This window comes from Cavia porcellus, unplaced genomic scaffold (genome assembly GCF_034190915.1).
Source record: "Cavia porcellus strain 051 isolate PalLab524CR breed Dunkin Hartley unplaced genomic scaffold, mCavPor4.1 scaffold_32, whole genome shotgun sequence".
Lineage (NCBI taxonomy): Eukaryota > Metazoa > Chordata > Mammalia > Rodentia > Caviidae > Cavia > Cavia porcellus.
Genome location: NW_026947515.1, coordinates 12759968 through 12786749, shown reverse-complemented (window position 1 = coordinate 12786749; position 26782 = coordinate 12759968). Strand labels below are relative to the sequence as shown.

General features: G+C 33.1%; 1 protein-coding gene across 5 annotated transcripts in view; it reads right to left on the bottom strand.

Moving 5' to 3' along the window:
• Abca6 (ATP binding cassette subfamily A member 6) overlaps window positions 1-26782 on the bottom strand; it is a 66080-nt gene that overhangs the window by 31851 nt on the left and 7447 nt on the right. For all 5 annotated transcript variants that reach the window (XM_063242606.1, XM_063242608.1, XM_063242609.1 and 2 more), the window contains exons 3-17: window positions 26433-26533; window positions 24672-24876; window positions 23545-23703; window positions 22297-22400; window positions 21435-21661; window positions 13326-13467; window positions 12442-12627; window positions 9105-9252; window positions 7815-7983; window positions 4168-4226; window positions 2732-2842; window positions 2018-2193; window positions 1699-1818; window positions 1212-1350; window positions 555-645 (exon numbers count right to left, since the gene is read on the bottom strand). In XM_063242606.1, the coding sequence (XP_063098676.1) occupies window positions 555-645; window positions 1212-1350; window positions 1699-1818; window positions 2018-2193; window positions 2732-2842; window positions 4168-4226; window positions 7815-7983; window positions 9105-9252; window positions 12442-12627; window positions 13326-13467; window positions 21435-21661; window positions 22297-22400; window positions 23545-23703; window positions 24672-24876; window positions 26433-26533 (2137 nt within the window). The remainder of the gene's footprint in view (window positions 1-554; window positions 646-1211; window positions 1351-1698; window positions 1819-2017; window positions 2194-2731; window positions 2843-4167; window positions 4227-7814; window positions 7984-9104; window positions 9253-12441; window positions 12628-13325; window positions 13468-21434; window positions 21662-22296; window positions 22401-23544; window positions 23704-24671; window positions 24877-26432; window positions 26534-26782) is intronic.

Here is a 26782-nt window from a genome sequence, read left to right as displayed (position 1 = left end):
TTACTACAGCTATCAGAAAGTGTTAGCTAAAATAGAAATTTGCCCCACACTCATGCTTTGTGCAGCAATCGGGTTTTGGTTTGGTTTGGTTTTTTCAAAATCATGTTTAGCCTGGACATATATTTCCTTGTTCAACACCATTCTCACCTCTCTCTGAAAACATTTTATTCTCTGTTGATACTGATTTGTGAAAATATTTGCCTTTGAACTCTGTGAAAGTATACTATGGGGTTGAATAGATCAACTGAGACCAATGGGAAATGAGAAAAAGGTAGAGGGTTAAGCTGCACAGAAAAGTGACCTGGGAAGATGGTACATGATGTAGGCCTGCTGAGAAGAGATAAGCTTGGTTTATAATGCTGTGATTTCACCCCTCCTTAACATCAACAAAGATACAAAGAAGCAGGAATGTAGGAAGTGTGTTTGGGAAACAATTATAAATCCAGTATAACAGAGATGAAACATGCGAGCAGTTCTCTTTCTTAATGGTCCATCTTTTTTGATACACCAGTATTCACAGCATACGTTTGCTGTCTTTCCCTCAAAGTCTTTACCTTAAATAATAGCCAAGATCCCATTTTCTCTTCAAAAATACGGAAGAGCCTGCACACTTCAATCTGCCGTTGAACATGATCACTTTTCTGTCTGAGTAAAAAGAAGGAAATGGGAAAGAATGTTAGGAGTCATTTCTTCTCTTTCTAGAAAATACTTATGAGAAATTCAAGTTCAGAATTCCTAAAAAATACTGTATCCATTGTAACTGAGTGCACTACACACTTTAAAATTTAAAACACATATTAAACCTGTAGCATTTTGATCTCATCAGCACCGATCTATTTCAGCACCTTCCAAAACTTTCTGCAGGAAATAAGAAAACAACCTACCTCAGGTTACATGGGTGCATTTTGTACTACAGATACTAAAGAATGGTTAGCTAGTTTTCAGCTATCTATGGATTCATGAAAATTTGGATGTTTAAATACACTGATGGCTTATCTGAAAAAAATCACTCTTTTTCACTAATGATCACAACCCACCAAAAATACAACCACGGAATAACTCCATAAGCTAATTAGACTCGTTATTCCCTAGACTGCCATGGACCTAAGGCACACAGACAATGACAGCAGGGCTCTTACCCTAGGAGTGGCCGTTTGCAGCTACACTTCCCCAAATTTTCACTGTGACACTGAGCTAAAACCAACAATTACCAGCCAGAATGTCAGCTTCATCCACCAACTGAGTACTGAAGAGGATCACATGATTTTCTCTACGTTCTTTTAAGAAACTCCACACTCGGTATCTTGAAAAGGGATCCAGTCCAGCAGTTGGTTCATCTAAGAGCAAAACCTACAAAGGATAAAGATATGAAAAATATATGTCTTTTCCACATTAAGCATTTCCATATGATTGCATGGAAAATAATACAAATTAATCATTATTTAGTTATAGGCAATGTGATTGTTTATAGTTAAACATAGTGGGTTCTCTCTTGATACATGACAATAAAAGTTCTACCACTTTTATTTATTTATTTAGTTAGTTAGTTATTTGGTTCCAGGGATCAAACTCACGACCTCATGCTTATAAGGCAGGCTCTTACACCGGTGAGCTAGATCCTCAGCCCTGTTCTACCACTTTTAATAGCAAAAGACCAACATTCAATTTGTTTTCCTCTGTATGCATAATCTTACTTACTTGAGGATCTCCTAAAATGGTGATTCCAAAGGTCAACTTTCTTTTCTGTCCTTCACTTAAGTCTTCAGCAAGATTATTCTGAATATTTTCCATGTCCAGTTCCAATAAAACTTGTCGTACCTGTATGAGAAAATGAGCTTCTTAAAACACAATGGTCCATATTAAGCGATTAACTGCCCACTGAAGCAGTATGCACTTTTTATAGGACTTCCTTGTCCAAATTTTATTCACAGACCAGGTAAGTCACTGAACTCAATTCTGTCATGATTTAACTTAGAAAATGATTGACAGTTCAGTTAATGCAGGCAAACTCATTTACCTTTTGTTCCACTTCATGTGGATGAATCCCTTTTATTTTAGCGAAGAGACTGAGGTTTTCCTTCACTGTGAGTATATCAAATTGCACATTATATTGAGGACAAACACCAATCATCTTCCTGATTTCCTCCAAGTCTTGCATTTCAGAGATGTTTTTATCATAGACAGTAACTGATCCTACGAATAGAAGTTAAATATAATTTGTTGTTGGCAAAATAATGCATTTTTTAAATATGTAAAATGATGATTTCATAACTTTTCACTACTAGTTATGATTAACATAAATATATCTTTATAGTATTGTATATTTCTTTTGTAATGTCACTTAATGGAATAAAGATGATTTTCATGAAAACTGGGGGAAAATGAAATACAGTAAAACCTCAGTTCACAAACACATCATTCATGAACAATTCCGTCTGCAAACAGGAGCATTCAGCAAAATTTTTCTTCTGTCCATGAACTCCACATCAGGTGATAAACACACCGACAATCATCTTCCCTGCACGAACACTAACATGGCCATTTCCCCAGAATCAAGAAATTAATAAAGTTCATGAATGGAGGCACCACTGTCTATTTAAAATACTACAGTTCTGAGAAACAATTAAAAAAACATTTCTTTTAAACAGTACAATTTAAAATGAGATTAGCATACCTATGGAAAAGTTCTATCATCAGATATCCTGCTTTTTAGAAATTTCTTTTGGCTTACCTTGTGTTGGAACAGATAATCCACTAAGGATGTTTAATAAAGAAGATTTTCCAGCTCCACTATGACCCAAAATTGCTGTGATTTGACTTTCATATATGTCAAAATTAAAGCCTGTTTTTAGTATAACACAAATAGGAATACATTAGATATGGCTGATTCTAAATATAGAAGACATTAATCAATTCAATATTTTACAAAATATTCAAAATTCTCCTAATTGACAAAATGACACTTGAACTATAATAACTTATTCAATGTGTTATTTATTCCTTGAAGATGGTGATACACACACACACAAAACACACACACACACACACACATATCTAGCAAACTAATGCATTATTGGTGCAGAATACAGGAACCAGTGGGACAGAAGTCTGAAATGGATAAAAGTTTAAAATCAGTATCAAAATAAAGATTAGTAAAAATAGCCTTTCATATGCATCAGGATGGTGAATTATTCAATAAGCAACATGGTACAAATCAAGCAAATACATCAACAACATTTATGTTTTTAAATTTAAGATAGAAAATGTACAGTTTTCAGAGGAAACAGACATTGGCCTTAAACTAACCCATGTTATTGCAAAAAGAAAATGAAATCTATGCCTCAGTTACATCTGTAGAGTAAGTGGCGCATTACTATGATTTGCATAAAATCAAATGAAAAGAGTCCATGTAAATCACATAGCAGAGTTCCTAGTATACGCTAAAATAAACCTCACTGAAGTAAAATGACCTCAGTAGTGGTCCTTCTTCTTCATCTTCTTTTCCTTCTCTTTCTTATTCTTTTTCTTCTCCTCTTCCTCTTTCTTTTTTTTTTAGCTTTTAAGCTTTCTGCTATTGTAAAAATTATTTCTATACCTCTAAACTAATGCTTAAAAAGAAAGAGACCCCTATCAAATGTAACTGCTAACTTTGAAGCTTAATTCAAGATATTATAGCAATCTGTATTTCTTAGAATATTTATCAACAAAAAATGTTTGTTTATTTGGCTATAAACTTTTTGTTACAGGATACTAACTTGTGAATTTAATTCACTGTACAGTTTTACTCATCTTATTTTAGTTAACCCCTGTGCTGCTGTATATAAATTATGCAAATTCCCTAAATAGCTAAATTTAACAGGCTTCTAATCTAGATGTTTTTTCTTCATAGTCAAAAAATAAAATATAAGACACTGGTCATGGCAGAGTCATTTTTAAAAAACATTTTTCATTGTACGATTTCATTTCCAAAAATTAGTAGATCCACAATTTCTATAAGGATTTTACAACAAATTCTTAATCATGGTTAATGCTGAGGTGGTGCAGTGAGGTTCTTTGCAATCTTTTTTTTTTTTTCTTTTTGAGCTGGTGAAGTTTCAAAACTTGCACAATGAATGTTTCCCAATTTTTGCAATAAAGTCAATGAAAGAATTAAAAATTTTTATTTACCTTTTAATGCTTCTACTTTTTCAGACTTTTCTTTATAGTCCTTTTTAACATTCCTGATTCTGTAATAATATAGGGGTGTTTACTTAGTAAATAGAGATAAAAATAGCATAGATCATGAATACGCCTAGTTAGAGCGATAGATAACAAGTCAATCACTTCAGAAACGATGATATAATCAGGCTATTTAAAAAGGCAAGTACTTACATCCCACTAATTGTTTCCCCTGAGATAGAAAAATAAAAGAATCATTCTAGAAATTTAAAATTAAAATACCAATCTTCGCTTAGAAAAGTAAACAAATACTCTGTGATGTTCTTTTTTCCTCTAATTTTAAGAACATTCAAGTTCTTTCTCTCATGCATGCAATCATTAGCCATGATCTCCCTTTTCTTCAAAAGCTCTGTTCATTAGCCAGGGCTTCTGACTTTACATTTTCTGTAATATTTGAATAGCTTCTTTTGAACTCGGTGCTTCAGAGATAATTCACTGTTTCATCTTTCTTTATACAAGTCTCAAAGTAATAAATAAGTCAACGATGTCTACCTCTTTCTCTTTCTTTTCTTCCTCACTTGCCCTCTGATCTCAGAACCAACTGCTCCAGAGAATCTCTTCACACTGAGATCATTAGTGGCTTCCAAATTACCAAAGGAAACACATGCTTTTCCATTCTTGTTTTATCGGATTGACTCACTGTTGCTGATTTCTCTTGTTTAAAGTGCTTACATTCCACTTGATTGTTTCTTTCTGTTCTTCTAATATGTTCATTCTGTTTTTCCCAGTAAGGCCCTTTTATTTCACTGTGTACACCACTTTTGGTGTTCTTCAATGGATTCTTTCTTTTTCTCTCCCTCTCCCTGTCTCTCTCTCTCTCTCTTTCTCTCTTACACACACACACTTTAAATAAGTGATTATTAAGTATGAATAAGCATTGAAATCCAGAGAAAACTGGTGCCTGAGAACAACCCTTGAAGACTTACATTAATTGATGGGAGATGACAGCTGAAATTCGGATACTATAAAACAACTCCTTGGATGATGCTAACGCGAGTCCCGCTTTGAGAAGGTAAATATTCAGAAAGACCTCCAGACTTCCTATACTGGTCCCTCTACCATTGTGGAGTTTGTGTAATCTACATTCCTCTCTTGTCTTAATTCTTACACAGACTCATCAATCATCTATCGAATTATGATACCCTATAAAATTTAACTCAAAAATAATTCTAGTCTTAGATCTTATTTCCTCATATAGATAATAATAATTTTCATTTAGTCTTTTGTCAATTCTCCTTTTGTCTACTACATATAATTGTGTTCCCTATTTCCAGTTTTTCCACTGGAATTCATGTTTCAAACAGAAAATAGGAGGGTTTATTTTCAAAACAGTTTTATTTACTCCTCTATACGACTCAGGATTTCCTCATGAGCCTCAGAGGGGAAGTCAAGGCTTTGCTGAACAACGTAAAGGCTTTGCTTTCAAGCTCCATGGTCTTCCCAGTGACCCCTTTCAGCAGTGACTTCCTCATGTTTTTTGTGCCAGGATCAGCAAAGCACCTGTCATATTCTGCACAAAGCTTAAAGATCTTTGCTTTTATTTTCCTGCTGGATAAGCAAATGTGTTACCTACATATGTTTGTGCACACACACATACATTTGCCTGCTCACGTGCACAAATGCACATAATAACACACAATTGTATCTTGAATATCTTTAAAAACATGTTCATTGCAGCATTGTGTGTAAGAGCAAGAAGTTGGAAACAACTAGAATGCTATTCAGTGTCAAAAGGGATAAGGTTGTAGATTCATGTCTTAAAGTAGTATGTAAAATTCAAAATGGTACTTTAGTTATTTATATCACTATGAATAGATATCAAAAACACTGCTGAGTATAAAAGCCATATGTGGTAACATAAACACAATATCATACCATCTATAGATTATTTTAAAACACACAGAGAAGGACAGGAATGAAGGGTTATGGGTCAGAGGGAGTCAGCTGTGTATGAAAAATGGATATTTTGCAGAACCAAGGTTGTGTGTATGGTTAGAACTCTGCAAGCTCTTTTATATACCCTTTGACACATAAAGCTCAAAGACTAGGAAAGGGGAAAAATTCTTTTACATAAAAAGCAGAGAGCATGTGAGAAAAATAAAGCAATACTTCAGAACTCTTTATATCCTTTCCAAATTGAAGTCATATATCAGGATTGATTGGAAGAAATTCGACATCCTCTTGGGGTGGAGGTAGGGGAATGATATTATTAAGAAGAGGCACAGTGAAGAAAGACAAACTTCAGGGTCAGACACTGTGTCTGATTTTGTGTAGTCTGAGGGCAGGTTTAAATTGATCTGGAGCCCCAGAATCTGTTTCAAAAAATTATTATATTTTTAATAGTAATATAGTTGTATTTTTGTATTCTCAACTGGTAGAAAGGGATTGATGACATTTGAACTGATGCTCTGGGATCATTTCTCGCTTGGCCTGCCTCATTTGGATAGAGATCTTCTATGAGCCCGGTCTAATAGTTGGTAGCAAGTGGAGCCTGTTTTGCCTCAGAAAGCTTACAAAAAAGCAACACAGTCACTGGATAGGCGAAGCTTAAGTAAATAGGCCAGGCTAGCTCTGTCTTATAGATGGATGTTACATTTAGGTTTCTATATGTTCATTTCCCTTTGACACCTATTATCTTCATGGTAGCCCGATGTTACAGAATGAATTCAATAGCTAGACCGTGTGGATGTTGTCAGTTCCCCAGGTACGAGTTGTGTGACACTGAACACACATCTTTGTATTTCACTTTTCTCACTGTTAAATGAAGAAAATAAAAGTACAGGCTTTGAAAGCTTTTTATGAGAATTAATCCCAAATCTGGATCATAGTAAACACTATATGAAGATACGATCCACATGGGGCTAGGGTAAAGCTCAGGGGTACAGCCACTGCCTGGCAAGTGCAAGGTCTTGAGGTCGATTCCCGGTATGAAAAAAATATGACATACAAAAATCAGTTAATATTTAAATATCTACTCTTGAGATTTGTTTTAAACATAGCAGAAACTCTTAAAGGATTTTTAAAAATCCATAATACCTGTGTTCAATTCCATACCCTCTGATTTGGAATGACTGAAAGGCCACATGTTTTAAGTGTCCCTCATAGGATTCTGTTACCATATCAAATTGTAAAGCAGCCCTAAAAAGTAAAGTGCTTATTTTATTTCAAATAAAATACTGAGCCTCAAAGAAAATTACTTTTTTTTTGCAAAACTACACATCAGGTGAGAGATGAGAAGGGTGCTAGGAGGTAAGAATCTTTCTAAATTACTTTACCTACCATACAAAAAAAGCTGTATAAAACTACAGAAGACAGAGTTCAGAGAACAGAAACAGCAAATAAGAAACAATGGTGGGCACAGATGACAGAAACAAGGAAGCAGATAAGATAGAAAGTGACAGGTAACATTGTAGGGCGCTAATCAAAGGAAATTTGCCTTTCTGGCATAGTTAGGAGAAATTGGTGATGGTGGCAGTGGAACAGTTCAGCAATGCTCACAAAAACGAAGTCTTTCTGCCTCAGGCTCATCCTCTTGCTGAAGTTAACAATTCTTTAGCCTTGCAATAACATATTAGTAAAACTATTAATGTGAGTACCTGATGGCTTCTTTTCCTTGGAATTCAGGAGCTACAGGTTCAAAATAATCATCAAAGTGGAGCTCAGAATCTGTGTCTTTCTCAAAGACCTTATTATCAGTTTTTCGGCTTTGGAAACAAGATGATGAATTCAAGAAAAATAATGGAGAATAATGACATTCGTTCCCATCTAATTAATCAAGAGCAATAAAATATCAGATCAGAAATAATAATAGAAACAGAAAACAAGTCTGTTCAGAATAGTGCAGAATGTCTTGAACTTTCAACATTGTGGAAAAGTTCTTCTTAACGTTCCATTATTCAGAAGAAAACTTAATCAAGTAAACAATGAAAATTCAAAGGAAATAACATTGCAAAAATTAAACAATGTCATAGAACTTTCAACAAAATATACATCAAAGGTTTGGATAAAATATAACCTAAAATATATTTAGAAGAATGGAATAAATCAAATATTTGGGAAAACATAAAGCCTTACTATGACACATAAAAATAACTATAGATGTGTTTGAAAATAATACAGCACTCAGTTATATTAAGTACAGTTGAATATAATTTTGAAATCTATATACTGACATATAAGCTTACTAGTAAAGAGATTTTAAAAAATGAAGGAATCATACTTCTTCCATATAAGTACTGTTGATTTTTTAATTTTTTTCCAAATTTAAAATAATGAAGCAGTGTGTAAATTAGGAATGATAGATAAAAAGGAATATATACCAAATATATATACATATAGAAACATATTAGACAAACTTAACTACAGTTAAAATGGAGAAAACATAAAATCAGAATAATAAATAAGGTGATGTATGAACAAAAACATTCTGTGTGTGAAGAAATTTTGGATTTATATAAAATTCAGATGTGAAATAAAACTATATACATAATGTACTCCTATAAATATGAAAATGTTGAAACTAATGTTGAACAGATGTTTATTAGAGAACATGTCCACTGCGCAATGACCCTGTGCTGGCCAAACTGTGGCAAGAACTAGTTTCTTTCAGCTTATTCTGATAAATATCTAAAGTGTCACTACCCAAAAGACTTTCAAGGACACTTGAAAAAGTAACATTATTTAATTACTAGACAACCATAATGTTTTATAATTAGTAGTTTTACAAGAACACTCCTTTGAACTATTAAAATAATAAAGTAGAAAAAGATTTCATTTGTGCTGAGATAGAAGACAGTTATTTTCACTTCTAAAAATGTATTTACATAACATTAAGAAAAACCATTCAATGCAATCAATAATTATAGAGTCAGAGAGAAACTACTTACAGGGTAAAATTTTGTCGAAGTATAATGCCAATAATAAGTAGATAAAACAATCAAAAACCAACATGGCAAATATTGATATCATTATATATGAATCCCCTGAAGGGTCAGGAAAAGTTACACCAGTAGAGTTATAATCCAGCTGGAAAATCTAAGATTCAAGCAAAAATCATAATAAAAGTTTAAATTAGCAATATGTAACATGGAATAGCATCGAGGGTTATTAGTATATTAACTAGCTTGTATAAGAAATACCTTTTATTAGTTACCTATCAAACATGTAAGGAAATAAAAGTATTAGTTAAAGTATTTCTGTTGCATAGCAAACCAAAAGAATATCGAGAAAGTACTAGTTTTTAAAAATACAAGGTTGTGGTTTGTGTTCCTGTGGCCCCGCCCCAAGCCTCACACAGTCATAGATGCAACCAAATCTAGCGTTTCTGATTGGTTTGTTGTCTAGCTTTCAGACTGGTGATGTGAGTGCTACACCCGCCCAGGGGGTGGAGGCGGGATACAGTTTCAGAGCCAGAAGAAGGTGCACCTCACTTTTGCCTTTGCTTTTGCTGTTTGCTGCAGCCGTGAAGGGCTGCTCCACCACGCCAGGTTACCTTGGAGCCAACTAAATGTAGGCTAAAACCTCTAAAATTGTAAGAAATAAACCTTTCTTTCCCTACCTTTGGACATCAAGTATTTTGTCTCAATAAGTAAAAAATAACTAAGACATACAGCATGCTAAGTATCAGAGTTTAAATTAAAATTCATTTGCTTGCTTTCACTAAGGCATCAGGAAATGTCTATTCAGTGTAAAAAATGACATGCAACAGCCAGAGATTTAGCTCGGTGGCACAAGTGTCTGTCTGGCATCAGGTCATGAGTCCGATCCCCGGTACTCTCTCAAAAAAAATGGCATGCAAATTTCAAAAAAATATAAAGATTTAAAGTGCCTAATTAGGATAAGTTTAAGAATTTACATATTTTAATTTTATTCTTGCAAATATTTTTATTTATGTTAATTATGTTTTAGGTATTGTTCGAAATGTTTTAAAGAAATATTTTCTTATTTCACTTTGATCACAGTTCTATGAGACAACGTTCTTGTGTTCTTGCGTTTCACATATTGTAAAACTGAGGCACAGCAAAGCTGAGGTTCAGCAGTCAGGGGCAAAAATCACATAGCATGGTGGACTCGAACCTCAGGAGTCTCGCTCCTTAGGCCAGCTCCTCACCAAACACACTGGGAGGGTGCCTAGCATGGGGCAGGCTCTAAGTCCAAACTTCAGCACAAAAAACAAAAAAAAACAAGTGAAAATATGCATCTCTACAATGAAAACTAAAATAATTGTAAAGGAAATTGAAGAGCTCTAAATTAATACAATAATATATTACATTCATAACAAAAGAAGCATCAGGTTTCCCCAAATTTATTGAAAAATTTAGTTCCATCCAAATCTTAGCAGCTTTACAAACGTATGTATAAAAGTTGACAATCTAATCCTAAATTTATGTCACCACAAGGAAACTAAAACAAAAATATTTTGAAAAAGAAAATAAAATAATAAAAGTGTCACTCCTGGACATAAAGACACATTAAAAAGAAACTTAATTAATATACCAATAGAATGATGTCAGTAACATTGCAAGTCACTTGAGAAAGGGATGATATTAACAATAAGCAGAGCTGAAGAATTGGAAACTTAACACAGAAAAATTAATATTGCTTCAACCTATATATGCACACAAATTTTATTTTAAAATAGATTTTATATCTACATGTAAAAGCTGATTCTAGAATAAAGCTGAGTGTGGTGGCCCAAACCTGTAATCTGAAAACTCTGGGAGGCTGAGGCAGAAAGACTGCAAATTCAAACCCAGACTGGGCAGTTTAATGACTTAGCAAGACACTGAATCACAATTAAAAAACTTATAGGCTGTACATGTAGTTCATTGTGATGGGGCTGAGTTCAATCCTCAATACCAAAAAAAAAACAAACAAAAAAAAGAAACAGAATATCTTCTACTTCTGACACAAAAGCACTTTATAGAAAAGGAAAACTTGATAAACTAATTATATCAAAACCAAGAACCTTTCTTCATAAAAAACACCATCAAGAAATTAAAAAGCCTACCAAACACATAGAAATTATCTGGAAATTATCTGATATCTAGGAGTGTGTAATGAATGTCTAGAAGTGTCACCTCAACTCAGTAGAAAAATAAACAATGCCCTGGATAGGCAATTAACAAAAGAGAAAAATCCAAATAGGAAACAAACATAAAAAAGCATGCACCTTCTTCAGTAATTAAGAAAAGGCAAATTATAACCACACACATAAATTACTACAAATCTATCAGAATGGCTACACCTTGAAAAACTAACAATATCAAATGTTAGAATAAAATGGATCACTGAAGCACTGGCATAAAAGTAAGTAGAAGCAATCACCTTGAAAAACATAGGTGGCAGCTACAAGATTAAGATTTATATATTGCAGGACCCACTTAATTCACCCATGTATTTAAAAAAAAAACAAGCACTAGGAAACATGTGCAAGAGTATTTATTGTAGCTTTATTAAAAATCATTGAAAACTATGACTGGAGGTATAGCCCAGTGGGAGAGCTCTGGTTTAGCGTGAGAGGACCTGCTAGCAATGCATTCAATCAGCCAATAAAACAAATTTTAATTTATTAATAAGAACATCATTCATCGATTAGAAACTTGATAGTATAGTCACACAATAGAATATTACACAACACTACTAAAGTTACACAAGAACTATGAGCAATATCTAAGACTATAATGGGGGATGAAAAAAGCTAAATTTTGATAATATATTTTATACAATATAACTTATAAAATAAAATAAGCAAACTAAAAACTTATATTCTGAAACACAAATACAGTGTAATAAAAAACAAGAAAAAGATTATCATAAAACATTTACTTTAGGAGAATGGAATGTTTAGTACTAATCTATTTCTTTATCTAGTTTGTGGGTCTTTTGATGCTTTATAATTATTTAAACTATATTGTATGCTTTGAAAGTTGTTCCTATTTGATTGATAATTTATTTTAAATGTTTTATAATAGATTTAGATAGCAAGCTTAGTAAACTAGCAGAATGCTTCCATTATGTGAAAGGAAATATTTGTATGCAGGAAAAAAACTGGAAAGAAAAAAATCTCAAAAGGAAAGTGCATGTGAAGGGAGAAAATCTTGAAAATTTTATAATTTAAATTTTACTTATGAGATGACAACTTTTCTACAATACAAAATAAACTGCTTATAAAGTATCAAATTCTTTTAAAAGTGCAATAATAAATTCATTAACTGTTTTTACCTGTGCCATTCCAACAGCAAAAGTAAAAGGGCTCCAAATACTCAAAATCCACTTCAGGGATGAAGGAATTTGCACATAAAATGCCACGAATCCCACACATCCCCAGAAGATTGTAAGGAGCAACATAATCAGATTGGTGAGGGCAGCTTTCCGCAGCAGCACACTCATCAGGAAAGCTAAGGCAACCTGAAAGAGAGGACACTTAGCTGTCAAATGTATTTGGATAATTGAGAATTGTTGCTGGCATGATAGAATATCTTTTTTGTTTTAAAGATAAGTGTCAGTGAGAAAGTGATGGAATTGTTAAGGTATAATGATTCTGGCTTGCTCTCAGTCCTTAAGAGAATCTTTGCCTGCCCTGTTCACATGCTGGGCTTTTGTCGTCAGCAAAGAGGAGGAGACTTGAGGAAGATTTAAGGATCCCATAGATATCCCGACTTGGAAAAAGTGAGTGAAGTTACATTAACACACTAAGCAAAGGTTTCTATAATTTCTGTAGAAAACATTGGTGGTCCTTGTTCAGAGAAAGAACAGGAGAGTAAATTAGAGGAAGAAAGGTTTTGAATGGAAAGTTTTAAAGAAAAAATCGTATGTCAAGAAAATGTTCAGTAATCATCTAGAAAAGGGTTAGGTAGTTCCATGCTTCTTTTCAATGCATCATTTGATGAATTCAGAATTTTCCACCAAAGAGGGATCAAATTTCACATGAAGTTACATCATTTTATTACAGCTATAGAGATTTTAAGCAAATACACACATTACACACCATGAAAGGAGTGAGGTACTCGCTACTAACCTACTGGAGTTATTAATATTTGTTACATAGCTAACCATCTTAGCTAAAACCTAAGATGGAAAAAGTCATAATAAACGTATGAACTTACCAAAGATAAGCCATATAAGCACAAAAGTGTAAATATGACCACAAAGCCAGTCATGATGAAAATTTTGATGGATGTTACAATAATTGTAATGAATATAGAAATAATGAAGATAAAGCCAGCATAAATCAAACCCCAGGACAACCTAAATAAAGACAACATTATGTAAATTATTTTAACTTTATTAAGAAATACTTTAATTATGCAAAAGCATCTAAAATACATTCATATCTGTCACCTAGCTTAATAAATATAATTATTATGTGGGAGGACCCACTATGTAACCCTTACTACTATGTTTCTAAATACACCTTGTCCAGTAAATGACTATGAACAATACATTCCCTGGCTGGTATCTACAGCTAGGTATCAGCTGTGTGCATATATTATATAAATAGTATAAACATTGCCTAAATTCTTGTACTGCATATATTCTTCTATTTGCTTTTCTCATTCAACATTAAAAATATTATGCACTGTTTTGTAATATTTAATTGTATCAACATATCCTATTCTTCTGCCCATGGACATTCAAGTTGTTTCTAATTTGTCTTCTCATTATTGTAATGTCCAGAATGTTCTCTTATTTGGCTTTTGAAAAACAATAACTGTAAAGTGAAATGGCTGAATTAATGATTATATCATCACAAAAACCAAGTAAACAAACAAACACTGATGGGTGTGGTGGCGCATGGTGACAATCCCAGCACTCAGGAGGTTGAGACAGAAGGATCACAGTGAGTTCAAGGCCAGCCTCAGTTACATGATGATTTTGAGGCCAGCTTGAACTATAGAGCAAGACCCTGACTCAAAACAAATGTTAGAGAATAGAATAATACTTAGAGAGTTAGAGAATAGAATGATACTTAATAGCCATTGGTCAGCCAAGTAACTCTACAACCATAAGGGGAAGATGATAATTTGATCATTCTTGAGAATCTCTGCATGAATGCATCTCTACTTACAGAAGTAGTAGAAATTTGAAATTTCATAATTCCACTAAGCCCTTTCATTCTTCCTATTCCTTCCAAGGATTTCTTCAATTGATATGAATTTTGGCATACTTTTGTATATTCACACTGCTTTGTTTCAGATATACTCATGTTCACACTTTTATGAAGTACTTGTTAAGAACTAGTATTTAATCTTGGCTCTAACAGACTGTAGGGTACATAGTCCAGATTTCTTTTTTAATAAGAAAACTAAATGTAAATCTTTCCTATGTTAATACGTTTATCAAAAGTCAAAAACAAATCAACAAGAAGGAACAGGTGAATCTAGAGACCTTTGTTCTCTCCACAGAGTCTTTCCATTTAAAATTTCATAATTAAATATGAATTCAACAGCCAAAAAATACAACACGCATTAACACTATGCCTTTTCATTAGTATGTCCTGTCCAGTAGAACAATTTTATGCTGAATTTGCTGCTTGACTTACTTTTAATTTTCTTGAAATTACAATATTTCAGCCTATATTAGAAATAGCATTTTTGAAAAGGACAACACATTCTGCAGAATTCACTTCCTTAATACAGAAAGGAACTATTTTAGGAAGGAATTAGAAATCCACAGTCTAGGAGGATTATTAATGAAGCAGATGGAGCACTAACCAGAAAAAGGAACCAGTTGCAGGGTGGAGCTGAGAGATATTAATAAACTTAGAAAAATATTCTGACTAAAGACAAAGTAATTCAGATATGAAACTTAAAAATAAATGCTGGTTACATTTCACATTATGACATTAGTAAAGAAATCATAACATATATTTCCGATAGACACACACTTTGTGGAAATGTTTCAAAATCTTTTTCCTTCTCAGTATAAGGGTGCATATACCAGTTCATTTGGATGAGTTTTAGGTTACATGTATCTAAAAATCATTCTGAAAATGGATCTTCTCAAATGTACACCAATTTTTGACTTTGAGATTGACTGGAGACTCTCTGGCTTTGGGTAACTACTAACATTCTGTCCCACAGGACTTGCTTTGCACCAGAAGGAAGCCTTTTTTACAGGGATGCCTTATGTATGTCTTCTAACAAACTCTGTGGGTGGCTATAAATCCATTTCTTTTTATTTCCCCATACCACTGAAAGAAATGCTTCTCTCTTTTTTATTTTAAGACATGACTTCCTCTATTCCTATTTTACAAATGATACAAATTAAAATTCTTTCTGGATCAGAGTCAGTAATTAATTGGACACAGCATAAATGCTATGAAAAACCTGTTCACTGAAGTAATGGCAGAAAACTTCCCAAACAAGGAAAAATATTCGACATACAAATAAGTGAGACATATAGAACTCCAGTTAACCATGTCAAAAATAAACCTATACCAGGCCATGTAATAATCACGATTGGAAATTCAACACAAGTACAGAATAGTAAAAGTGGATAGAGAAAAGAAATAAATCACCTGTAAAGCAAAGCTCATCAGAATCACAGCAGACTTTTCTACACAAACACTTAAGTCAAGGAGATCTTGATTTATTTCAGACCCTGAAAGAAAATAATCTCCTATCCTGCAAAACTGCCTTTAAAATCAATGGAGAAATAAGATACTTCCATAACAAAGAACAATTGAAGAAATTTCATGACCACAAAGCCAGCTATGCAAAATGTTATGAAAAATCTTTTAGAAAGAGATAAAAAAAATCATAATTCCAAGAACACCAGTAGAAGAAAACCAACAAGCAGGTCAAGCAATTAAATAGATGAGAAAGATAAGAACCAACAGCAGGAAAATAATATGATAAGGATAAATGAAGAGATGTAAAGCATCAATTTAACAATTATAACATATAAAGTATCAATATAAATGACCTCAATTCACCAATAAAAATTAGCTGGCAGAATGGATCAAGAAACAAGATCCAATAGTATGCATAAAAGAAACACATTTACCTAAAAAAGAAACTCATGTACTGAAAGTCAAAGGATGGAAAACAATACTCAATGTGACAGGAGCCCAGAAAAAAATCAGGGGTAGCTACTCCATTTTTAGACAAAGTAAACTTCAAGGCAAAATTAATCAAGAGATAAAGAAAGTCCTTATATACTAGTTAAGACAAAACTGAAAAAAAAGAGCTAACAATCATAAACACATATGCACCAAATATAAGTGCACTCAACTACATAAAGCAAATATTAATAATCTTGAAAAATCAAATAAGCACTAAAAAAATTGTAATAGGGGACCATAACACCCCACTGTCAGAAATAGATCAACTAGACAAAAAAAATAATATAGAAATATCAGAACTTCACCAAACTGGTGAACTAATGGACATAGTAGATGTCTATGGAGTGTTCCAACCCATAGCGTAAGAGTACAGATTCTTCTCAGCTATGTGAGGAATGTTCTCCAAGATACACCACATGCTAGCTTACAGAACATGCTTAAGTAGGTGCAAAGGAATTGAAATTATCCATCCATGTATATTATCTGACCATAGCATAATGAGATTGGAATAAATAATAAATAAGCAAACACAAGAACTTCATAACACACGAAAGTGAAATAACACCCTCCTAAAAACCACATGAACTTCAAGGAGGAATTAAATAGTATTTACAATTAAATGATAATATCCACACAATACATTGGAACTTATGGGGGTCAATGAAAGCAGTCCTAAGAGAAAAATTTATAGTGATTAATTCTCAGGAAAACAGAAGAGCTCAAATAAACAATGTGATGCTGAACATTAAACTGATAAATTCATAGCTAACCTATCAAGAAAAGGAAAGATTCAAGTTCATGCAATTAAGAAAATAAAAGATAAAATCACAACAGATCCTGTGAAAATCTACAAGATCATCAATGCTTAATTCCAGAATCTTTACTCTAATATGATGGAAAACAAAAGAAATGTATAGATTCCTAGAATACAAAGTTGGATCAAGAAGTTATAAAAATTCTGAGTAATTCAATACCAGTGAATGAAATTTAAAATGTGATTTAAAATTTACCAACAAAGAAAAGACTAGCTTATGACGGATTCACCACTGAATTCTATGAGAAATTTTGAGAAGATCTGATGACATTTCTCTTAAAACTCTTTGATGAAATTAAAAGGGAAGCAATACTCCAAAAGACATTCCTAGAAGTAAGTAGTACCCTCACACCAAAACCAGAGAAGGAGCCAACCAAAAAGAGAGTTACAGATCAATCTTCCTAATGAAGATGCATGCACAAAATCTGCAATGAGACACTGAAAAGCAGAATACAGCAAGTCATCAAGAAAATTATACACCATGACCAAGTAAGATTCCTCCAAGAGATGTAGGCATGGATCAACATGCTAATCAATAAATGGGGTATACCGTATCAACAGAGTCAAAGACAAAAATTGCATGATCATCTCAATAAACACAGAAAAAGAATTTGAGAGAGTCTGACACCTACTGATGATAAAAATCCTAAAGAAAATTGGAATAGATGGACTTTATCTCAATCTGATAAAAGCCATCTATGACAAACCAATAGCCAACATAATATTAAATGGACAAAAACAAAGCTTTTACTCTAAAATCAGGATCAAGACAAGGATATTCACTGTATCTACTCCTACTCAATATAGTTCTGGAAATATTAGTCAGAGAAATCAGAGAAATAAATAAGTATAACAAAGATAGGAAATTAAAGAAGTTAAACTACCATTATTTGCAAAAGATCCTCAGAACTCCAACAGACTTCTGGATTTCATAAACAAGTTCCGTAGCATAACTGGGTACAAAGTCAATACTGAAAAGTCAATAGCATTCCTGTACACAAATAACAAACCCACTGAGAGAGAAATTAGGGAAGCAACACCTTTCATGATAGCACCGAAAATCTGAAATAGGAATCAGTGTAACAAAGGAAGCAAAATATTTTTATTTTGAAACTAAGGGCACTCTGAAAAATGAGATTGAGGAGGATATCAGAAAATGGAGAGATATCACTTTCTCTTGGGTAGGAAGAGCCAACATAGTCAAAATAGCCATATACCCAAAATTGTCACACAGATTTAATGCAACCTCAATCAAAATATCGCTAGGATATCTCACAGAAATAGAGAAAAGATTCCTAAAGTTCATTTGAAACCAGAAGACAGCTAGAACAGCAAAAACAATTATGGGCAACAAAGGCAAGACAGGGGACATCACAATCCCTGACTCAAATTTATATTACAGAGCTACTGTTATAAAAACAGCATGGTACTAGCAGGACAGATTACAATATAGAGAAACAACTCAAAACACACTCAGCCACCACCTTTTCTTGACAAAAGGGTCAAACACATTCACTGAAGGAAAGATAGCCTCTTTAATAAATAGTGCTAGAAAAACTGGGTTTCCACATGTCAAAATTAAAACTAGACTCATATCTATTACCATGTATGTGCTAAATGAAAATTTAAATAGATCAAAGATCTAAATACAAAGACAGAAATACCAAATATGCCAGAAAAAGAATATACCTATACCTATGGAACAAGGCTTCATGAACAAAATGCAGATTGCCTGGGAAATACGGTAAAGAATCAACAGCTGATATCTTACCTTATTAAAAAGACTTTGCACAGCAAAAGAAATCACTAACAGAGTGAAAAGAGAGCCCACAGAGTAGGAAAAATTTTTAGCCAGATTTTCCTTAAAGAACTAATATCTAGAACTTATAAAGAATTTAAAAAATGAGACTCTTCAAATTTTAAGACCCAGTTCAACTACGGGCATCCAACGTGAATACATACATCTCAGATGAAGAAGTGTAAATGCCAAACAAATATATGAAAAAATGTTCAACATCACTGATCATTGGAGAGATGCAAACCAAGACAACCTTAATATTTTGTCTCGCTCCAGAAAGAATTGTTCTTATCAAGAAATCAGCCAGCAACAAATGCTTGCAGGGCTGCGGGGAAAAAGAAATGCTTCTCCACAGTTGGTGGAAGTGTAATTTTGTGCAACCTCTGTGGAAATCAGAATGGAGATTCCTAAAAATAAAACCCCTAAGACTAGAGGTCCTATTGACCCAGCTATTCCTCTTCTTGGTATCTTCCCAAAAGAATTTAAAACATCATACCACAGCAATATATATTCACCCATGTTTATAACAGCACAGTTTGTAAAAGCTAAATCTTGGCAACAACATAAATGCATATCAACCAGTGAATGGATGAAAGATACATTTTTTTCTATAATGAAATAGTACTCAGTTATAAAGAAGGATAAACTAGAGATATTTATATCTAAATGGATGGACCTTGGGACCATACTCTTAAGTGAATAAATCAGACACACTTGTGTAAATATTACATGGTCTGTCTGGTATGAGAAAGAGAAAGTATGGATAAGACCCAAAATTTACATTAGATACTGTGAAATGGGAAGAAAATATTCAAAAGAAAAAGTGAATGAGGAAGAGGGAGAGGAAATGAAAAAAGACGAAAGAAAAAATGAGAAAAGAAAGATAAAATGGAAACAAAGTTTTGTAAGTAAAAAGGAAAAGTGGAGTTGACGGGAGGGGGTAGAAAGAGGAACCAAGATATATAATGTCCAGCTACAAATTCCCCATGATGGATGTCACCATTATGTATCTCTAAAGTGCGCAAATAAAAAAAATTCTCTCTGTTGGCAAAGTATATTTTACGAAAAAGTGAAAGTTCATTAGATGATAATATTGCAGGGAATGTGTAGCTTGCAAAGGGTTATTCAATAAAGAATTACAAACACATTACAGGTAGTTCTACCTGCACAAAGAATATTTTCTTGGTATGAGGCATGCATGGAGAATTATCCCCCATGATTCAATAGTTTTAAATGTTTGCATTCTTTGGAGTTAAAATAAACAGTGATTTTTCATTTTCCTAGGCAATGTACATATTATCACTGGTAGTCTTATAAAATTCTGTCTGCTTGAGAGTTTAGAGTTTGCACACTTTGCTTCTCTGTTGACTAATCTCATCTATTTGTTATTTTGCTCTTTGTTTCTATTGCAGATATTTCATGATACAAATCCATTAAGGTATATACAAATACACATTTATGTATCACAATCACAGTAAATATATGTATTCCTTGCCCCAAATATATATAAGTATATAACATATAAAAATTTGTATATAATATATAGACACATAATTATGAATATATTAATAAATATATAAGCATAATATATGAATATAATATATAAATTATATATTATATAATATACTTGTATACTATATTATACAATATATATTATATAAATATTATTAATGTATACTTATATATTATATAATATACATTATATAAATATATTAATGCATATTATATAATATAATACATAATGTATATTATATAATATAAATAATAATAGTATGTACATATATTAGATATAACATAAAAATATATATTATTTATTTATGTTCATATGTATTTATATATGTACATTATGTATAAATTTTATATATTATATAATATATTCATATATTATATAAATACATATTTATCATGTATATATTCATATATATTTTTATACAAATATTACATATACATTTATTATATATATATAAATGAGGCAAAAGTTCTAATGAAGCCTTTCTGCATGCTAGCCTATGTGCTGTTGTTTTGAGCATGTTACATGGGCTATCTCATTTAACTGTAACATATGGTATTTACTTACCTCAAAAAAACGTAAGTGCCTGGTGGCAAAGTGCCTGCACAGGGACTTTATACGTCTCCACTTTCTTCAACATGCAGAAGCTTGGAACCAGATGATAATTCTAGGCAGATTAGGTAGAAGAGCTGTATCTAAACACCTTTGAGGCGTCCCAGTTATAGCACTGACCATATGGACACCGTACAACTCTGTTCTCTTTCACTGTCACTTTCCTTGTTTACAAATTGGATGGCACTGTCTCTGTCCTAGGCTTAGTTTAGAGCACCAGTGACATAGAGAAAGGGCTCAGTGAACTGTCATCACTATTTTCCATGGCAAATTTAAGCACAAAATCAAGACTCCATAACAGAGAAAAAAATGGCCAGCATGTCAAATTTAAACCATGATGTTCAGAAATATTATTTTTTCACTGCTTCGTAGTTTCTCTGATTATCGGTTTGCCCTACTTGAGTTAATCACTCACCAGAATGCTGAATCTTGTAGACCCATCGTTTTCATTAAATTTTTATGCTTTTTTCTTTCTTTAGTAACATCAAGTGATACAAAATATATAAATGGGAAGAAGTAAATCAAGCAGAATAAAATAAAGATTCCAATTTGAGGAACGCTTTTAGAAACAAACGGTAATGTCTTCATATTTATAGCAGTGACTGACATCAACTCCTCCATCACAGAGTGATTTGTTGTGATCTAAGAATTTAAAGGAACATAAATCATTATTGAAAGGCTAGATACTGATGAAATCTGAGTAAGTTTTGAAAAGTTAGCAATGTCAATTTCTTAGTTTTAATATTGTACTATAATTATGCCAGATGTTAGCATTAGGGGAGACACCCAGCTGGAAACCTGAGCATATATCATTGCTCTGATATGAATGTGTCCCCTCTAAAATTTATGCTCAAATTTCATTCCCACTGTGTTGACATTAGAGATGGAGATTTTGGGAGATGATTAAGTAACAAGTGAATAGATCAGTCCACCCTCTTGAAACAGATCAATATCGTATCAAAAGTAGTTGAGACCCTTTCTGTTCCCCTGCTTTTCTACCCTATGACGATATTAGTTGGTGACATCTGTGAGGAGCAGGTCATCAGCAGACACTGAACCTGTCAGTACCTTGATCTTATACTTCCCAGTCTCTAAAAGTTAAGACACAAATTCCCGTTCTTTTAAAATTAACCAGTATCAAGTATTGGGTTATAGAAGCACCAATGAACCAAGATAGTCACCTTTCATCAGACCCTTTGTGCTGTCCAAGTGAGTCCACATTACACTATATTAAACTAACCAAAAGTTACATTGTAGCTTTTAAATTGAAGACTTACTTCTATAATAGCAGCATTAATGACAGTTTGTAAAGCCACAAATCCATTATTCCAGTATTTGGACAATGCACATGAAAATTTATCATATTCTTCCCAGCAATGACCTGTAAGCATGAAGAAAAACATAGATACCATCATGACAGGAGAAGAGTTGGAGAACAAGAAACAAGAATCCAAGGGAAACGAATTCATCAGCCAGAACTTTTATCTGCGTAAAGTAGAAGAGAACAAAATTCTTCATAAGGTAGTTTTATTCACAAAACCCCACAAATTCCAGCCCTACAGCTTTCTTTGCTCTTGAATGCTGGCCTCCTAGATGAAATTCTTTCATTTGGATTTGCCCTTTAAAAAGTTACTATCCTACAGATCTTTCTTGTCCCTACAAATAAAATATCTAAAATTACTATTTTACAATTTATCTTTTAACCTTGCTTTATTTTACTTTGTTGAGTGTATAGTAAGCTTTGTGTCTTGTTAACTTCAGTCCCTAGGACCCAAAGCTTTTATTAACACTCAGTGCATGAATAGGAAAGAAGCGATCCTGCTAGTCCCATCGATTCTTCTCTAAGGGATCTTCTAATCCATCCATCCCGCGTCCTCCATTACCATCTGAGCCACCATCAGCTCACTGGGAGGGTTTGTGACAGTCTCCATGAAAGATTTGCAACACATTCTCTGGGCTAAATCAGGACTCTTGGCTTATTTTGTCTTGATTGAAGTGTATCAGTGGCTACCTAATATTCCAGGTTTACAAGACGTCACAGGACCTAGTCCCTGAGTTACTTAAGGTTTACTCTTTCTTCATATTACTTTTTATGTGCTTATTCCACGATTATCTTTCTCACCTCAGGTTCTTCACATTTGTGTTTGTTCTATCTGAAACACAATGCCACTAGCTCCTCACAACTGACATCCTCCTGGTCAAAGTCTCCACAAGAAGTTTTCTTTGGATTTTCCATTAATTATTCAATGTCTGTCTTTTCTACTACATTGGGATCTCACCTGGTGTTGGGACTCTGATCACTCCTGCATCCTCTGAAACATACACCCAAGGGCTCAACAGATACATGTTGAATTACTCTACAATCTTTGGATGGTAAATCTTTAGTGAGAATATAATTTGGGGTTTGGAATAAATTAAACAGTAAAATGTCATTCTATTTTCTCGGATGTTATTTAAAGAATCTCTGTTGCCCATTGTCACCTATTCTTTTAGTTAAAAACATGAAATTTTATATGAAAACTTACTGAATAAATCTTCCTTCAAGAATGGAACTTCAAATCCTCGAAAAACTTTTAACTTGTAAGAGAAAGTATCAGTAAAGATGATTCCCATAGCATGTGGTAAATTCTGTGACAGCATTTTATCCATATATTCTTTATTTGGCACCCCAATGATTCTTTCTTCTGTGAATTACAAAGTAAAAAAATAGAGAATTGTCACAGGGTTTCACCAAAACAAAATGTGATACCCATCAATGCGTTTTTAGGTACTTTCATTAGATTTAAACAAAACAAATGTTTCCATGAAATCATATAAACTAAAAGTCAACGTGGGAATTTTAATTTTAATGTTCTAAATTCCAAAATCGGGAGACATACATAAGAAATAAATGTTTTCTTTACATAATGGTAGACATCAGGGCAAGTGTAAGGTAAATAAATAACATTATGATTGGGTAAGTAGTTCAGAAGAGAACTAAAATACAAAAACTAGAGGATATTGTTTTAGTTACTATACAGCTGAGAAATCCCGATTTCATATTTACTGAAACATAGACATTTACATGACCTTTGTCTTAATCAGGAAACAAGATAAAATGACCGTTTTTAACAGCCTGAAATCTCACTTATTAGAAATGTAGTAAAAGCCAGGTTATATCCTGCTTGCCTGTGAATTAAATACAGTATTAATTCTATTTATTCTGAACTAATTTAGATTGAAGACTTTTAAAGATGTCTACAAATGATAATATATGCAGAAAAGAATAATTTTCAGTTATCCATTTTCTTTTCATAATTATGACCCAGTAACTATGACCTAATCTTTTATTTAGATTCTTCTCCTGAGTTATAAATCACAATTGTTGCATTACTATATTAAAGAAATACACAATCACCAATAGAGACATTGCTTCTAATATCTATTCTGTAAATCTGAAATTATAGACTTGTTGGTCCATTGTGGCCAGCGTAAGTGTTGGTTCCCTAAACTGAATCTTCATCAAGCTGAGAGGATTTAGAAGGATAACTACTTGTAAACTATCTTGATAATTATTTAGTTAGCAGCATGCGTCACTGTGTCTTCAGATTAACAGGTATGCATCTTATTAAAAAACTAATCAATAATTATTTCTTGCCTTTAGTATACCTACCTTTCATAAAGGGAAGAAATGTTGTTTTATTCATTATCTGCTGGGTTATGTTAGAGATTGGCATGTACACGAGCTTTACAGAAGAACTATTGAATTTATCTACCCTCCCAAGATCTTGAGGAGGCATTTCAGGAAACAGCATATTTTCTCCAAAAAATGAAAACAGACCTATATACAGTCCTAAAAGTATTGGGAGGCCCCATTCCTATAAAACATTTTAAAAACATACAAGAGAACAGATTTAGATTATTTTCTCTTAAAGCCAGTCAACATTAATGAATTGTTGAAGACAAATTTCACTTTGACCATGTGCTCTTCAAACCAGTGAGAACCCAATGGAAGATAAATACTGAGTTATTAGCCAGGTGCATCATTTTTAGATGAGTGCTACAAGTCAATTGCATTAAAACGTGAAATAATTCAGAATCCTATTTCCCCCCTCCAAAATAAGACCTCCCAGGGTAGATCTTATTTTGAGGGACATGGTTATGTAAAAACTAACAGGATGTCTAATAGGATAACAATCTCCAATAGGTCCAAATGTCTAGGCAGCAAATTCTGGAATCTATAAGGCACTGAGTATTCCAGATAGAGATCACAGTGGCAAATAGCAATATTCTTGCTAATTTCCATGTCGTTCTGTTAGAAACTAGGCATGGTGGCACCTGCCTATAAACCCAGCTACTAAGAAGACAGAGAGAAGATGAAAAGTTTGAGGTCCACCTTGACAACTCAAAATTCTATGCAAAGTTTTTTTGAAAACTGGAGATATAGCTCAATTCTATCTGAGTATAATCCCCAATAAATACCAACAAGCCAGAAGAAAGAAAAAAGAGAGGATGGGAAAGAAGGTGAGGGGCTCGATTGCTAGAGACTATCTATATGTTGCCAATATGAATAAACTTTTTCTTCTTGACAAAATGCTTGAGTACATCTCCAGCCTTCCAAAATTAAGTTGGACTAAATGATTGAGCTCTAGCCAATGGGATGGGCACAAAAGTCATTATGTGCCCTTTCAGGAGTGGCTAATGCAGCCAAACACAACCTTCTATATTATTTTGGTTTCAATTCATCTTCTCTTAACCTACTGATTGGACTCAGAGGATTCCATGGCCATCTCCTGGATCTAGGAAGATAGCAGACTTCCTACATAAAGAAGTTTTAGCCCTTAACTGATAAGAGAAGATTCCTCCACTCATCCAACCCCCTCCTCTACTGCCAAATAATCAGCCTATGGCCTTCACTCTGTGAAGCCATGGAGTTGTGGGCTGGTCACCTGTCACTAGCCCGCCATTCACCCAATGCAAGCCACCAGTGGTATTACTTTGTCATGACTCTTGGGAAAGTCTTTATGTAGAAAATTCATAGTCTTTAATATAAAAATTCTCAGTTTATAGTAGGCAAAATTTTTACTATTTCTTGGCTCTGAATACATAGTATGTGATAGCTTCAACAGCTGGCCATAATTTCATTAAATTTCATTAAATTTCAACTTACTCTCTTCAAATACATATAATACTTTTATTTCACCATTTCATTAAATTTCAACTTACTCTCTTCAAATACGTATAATACTTTTATTTTTTACAATCCCATGTTATTGTTCAAAAACTACTGTAAGTGTCCTAATTAAACAAATGCAACTAGACAAAACCTCAAAATCAATACATACAGTCTGGTAATTAAAATGTAACATTTGAAATCGCTAGACAATAAAATAAAGAGTTCTGAGTGTAGAGAGAGGCAAACCTTCAAACATACCCATGAGCTCTCTCTTTTCAGCCTCCATTTCTTAAGAAAATTCTTTCGCAGAAGTGCTTGAGTTTGCTGGTATACACTTATCTGTTTTATGCTCATTTCACCTGTCCATTAAATGAACAAAGAGAAAGTAAGGCAGAAAAATAAGTATTAGAAGACAATCTTGATCATATTTTTCATTAAAATAGCTCTTCAAAAACAGTTAAACCAATTTGACATATTATTGCAAAAACTAAAATTTCACATCAAATATTTATATATTCACTTTAAACTATCTGGTAAAGTGAGGGTTTTTTGTTTTGTTTTGTTTTGTTTTTTTGTCTTTTTGCTTTTTTTATTGGTACCAGAGATCG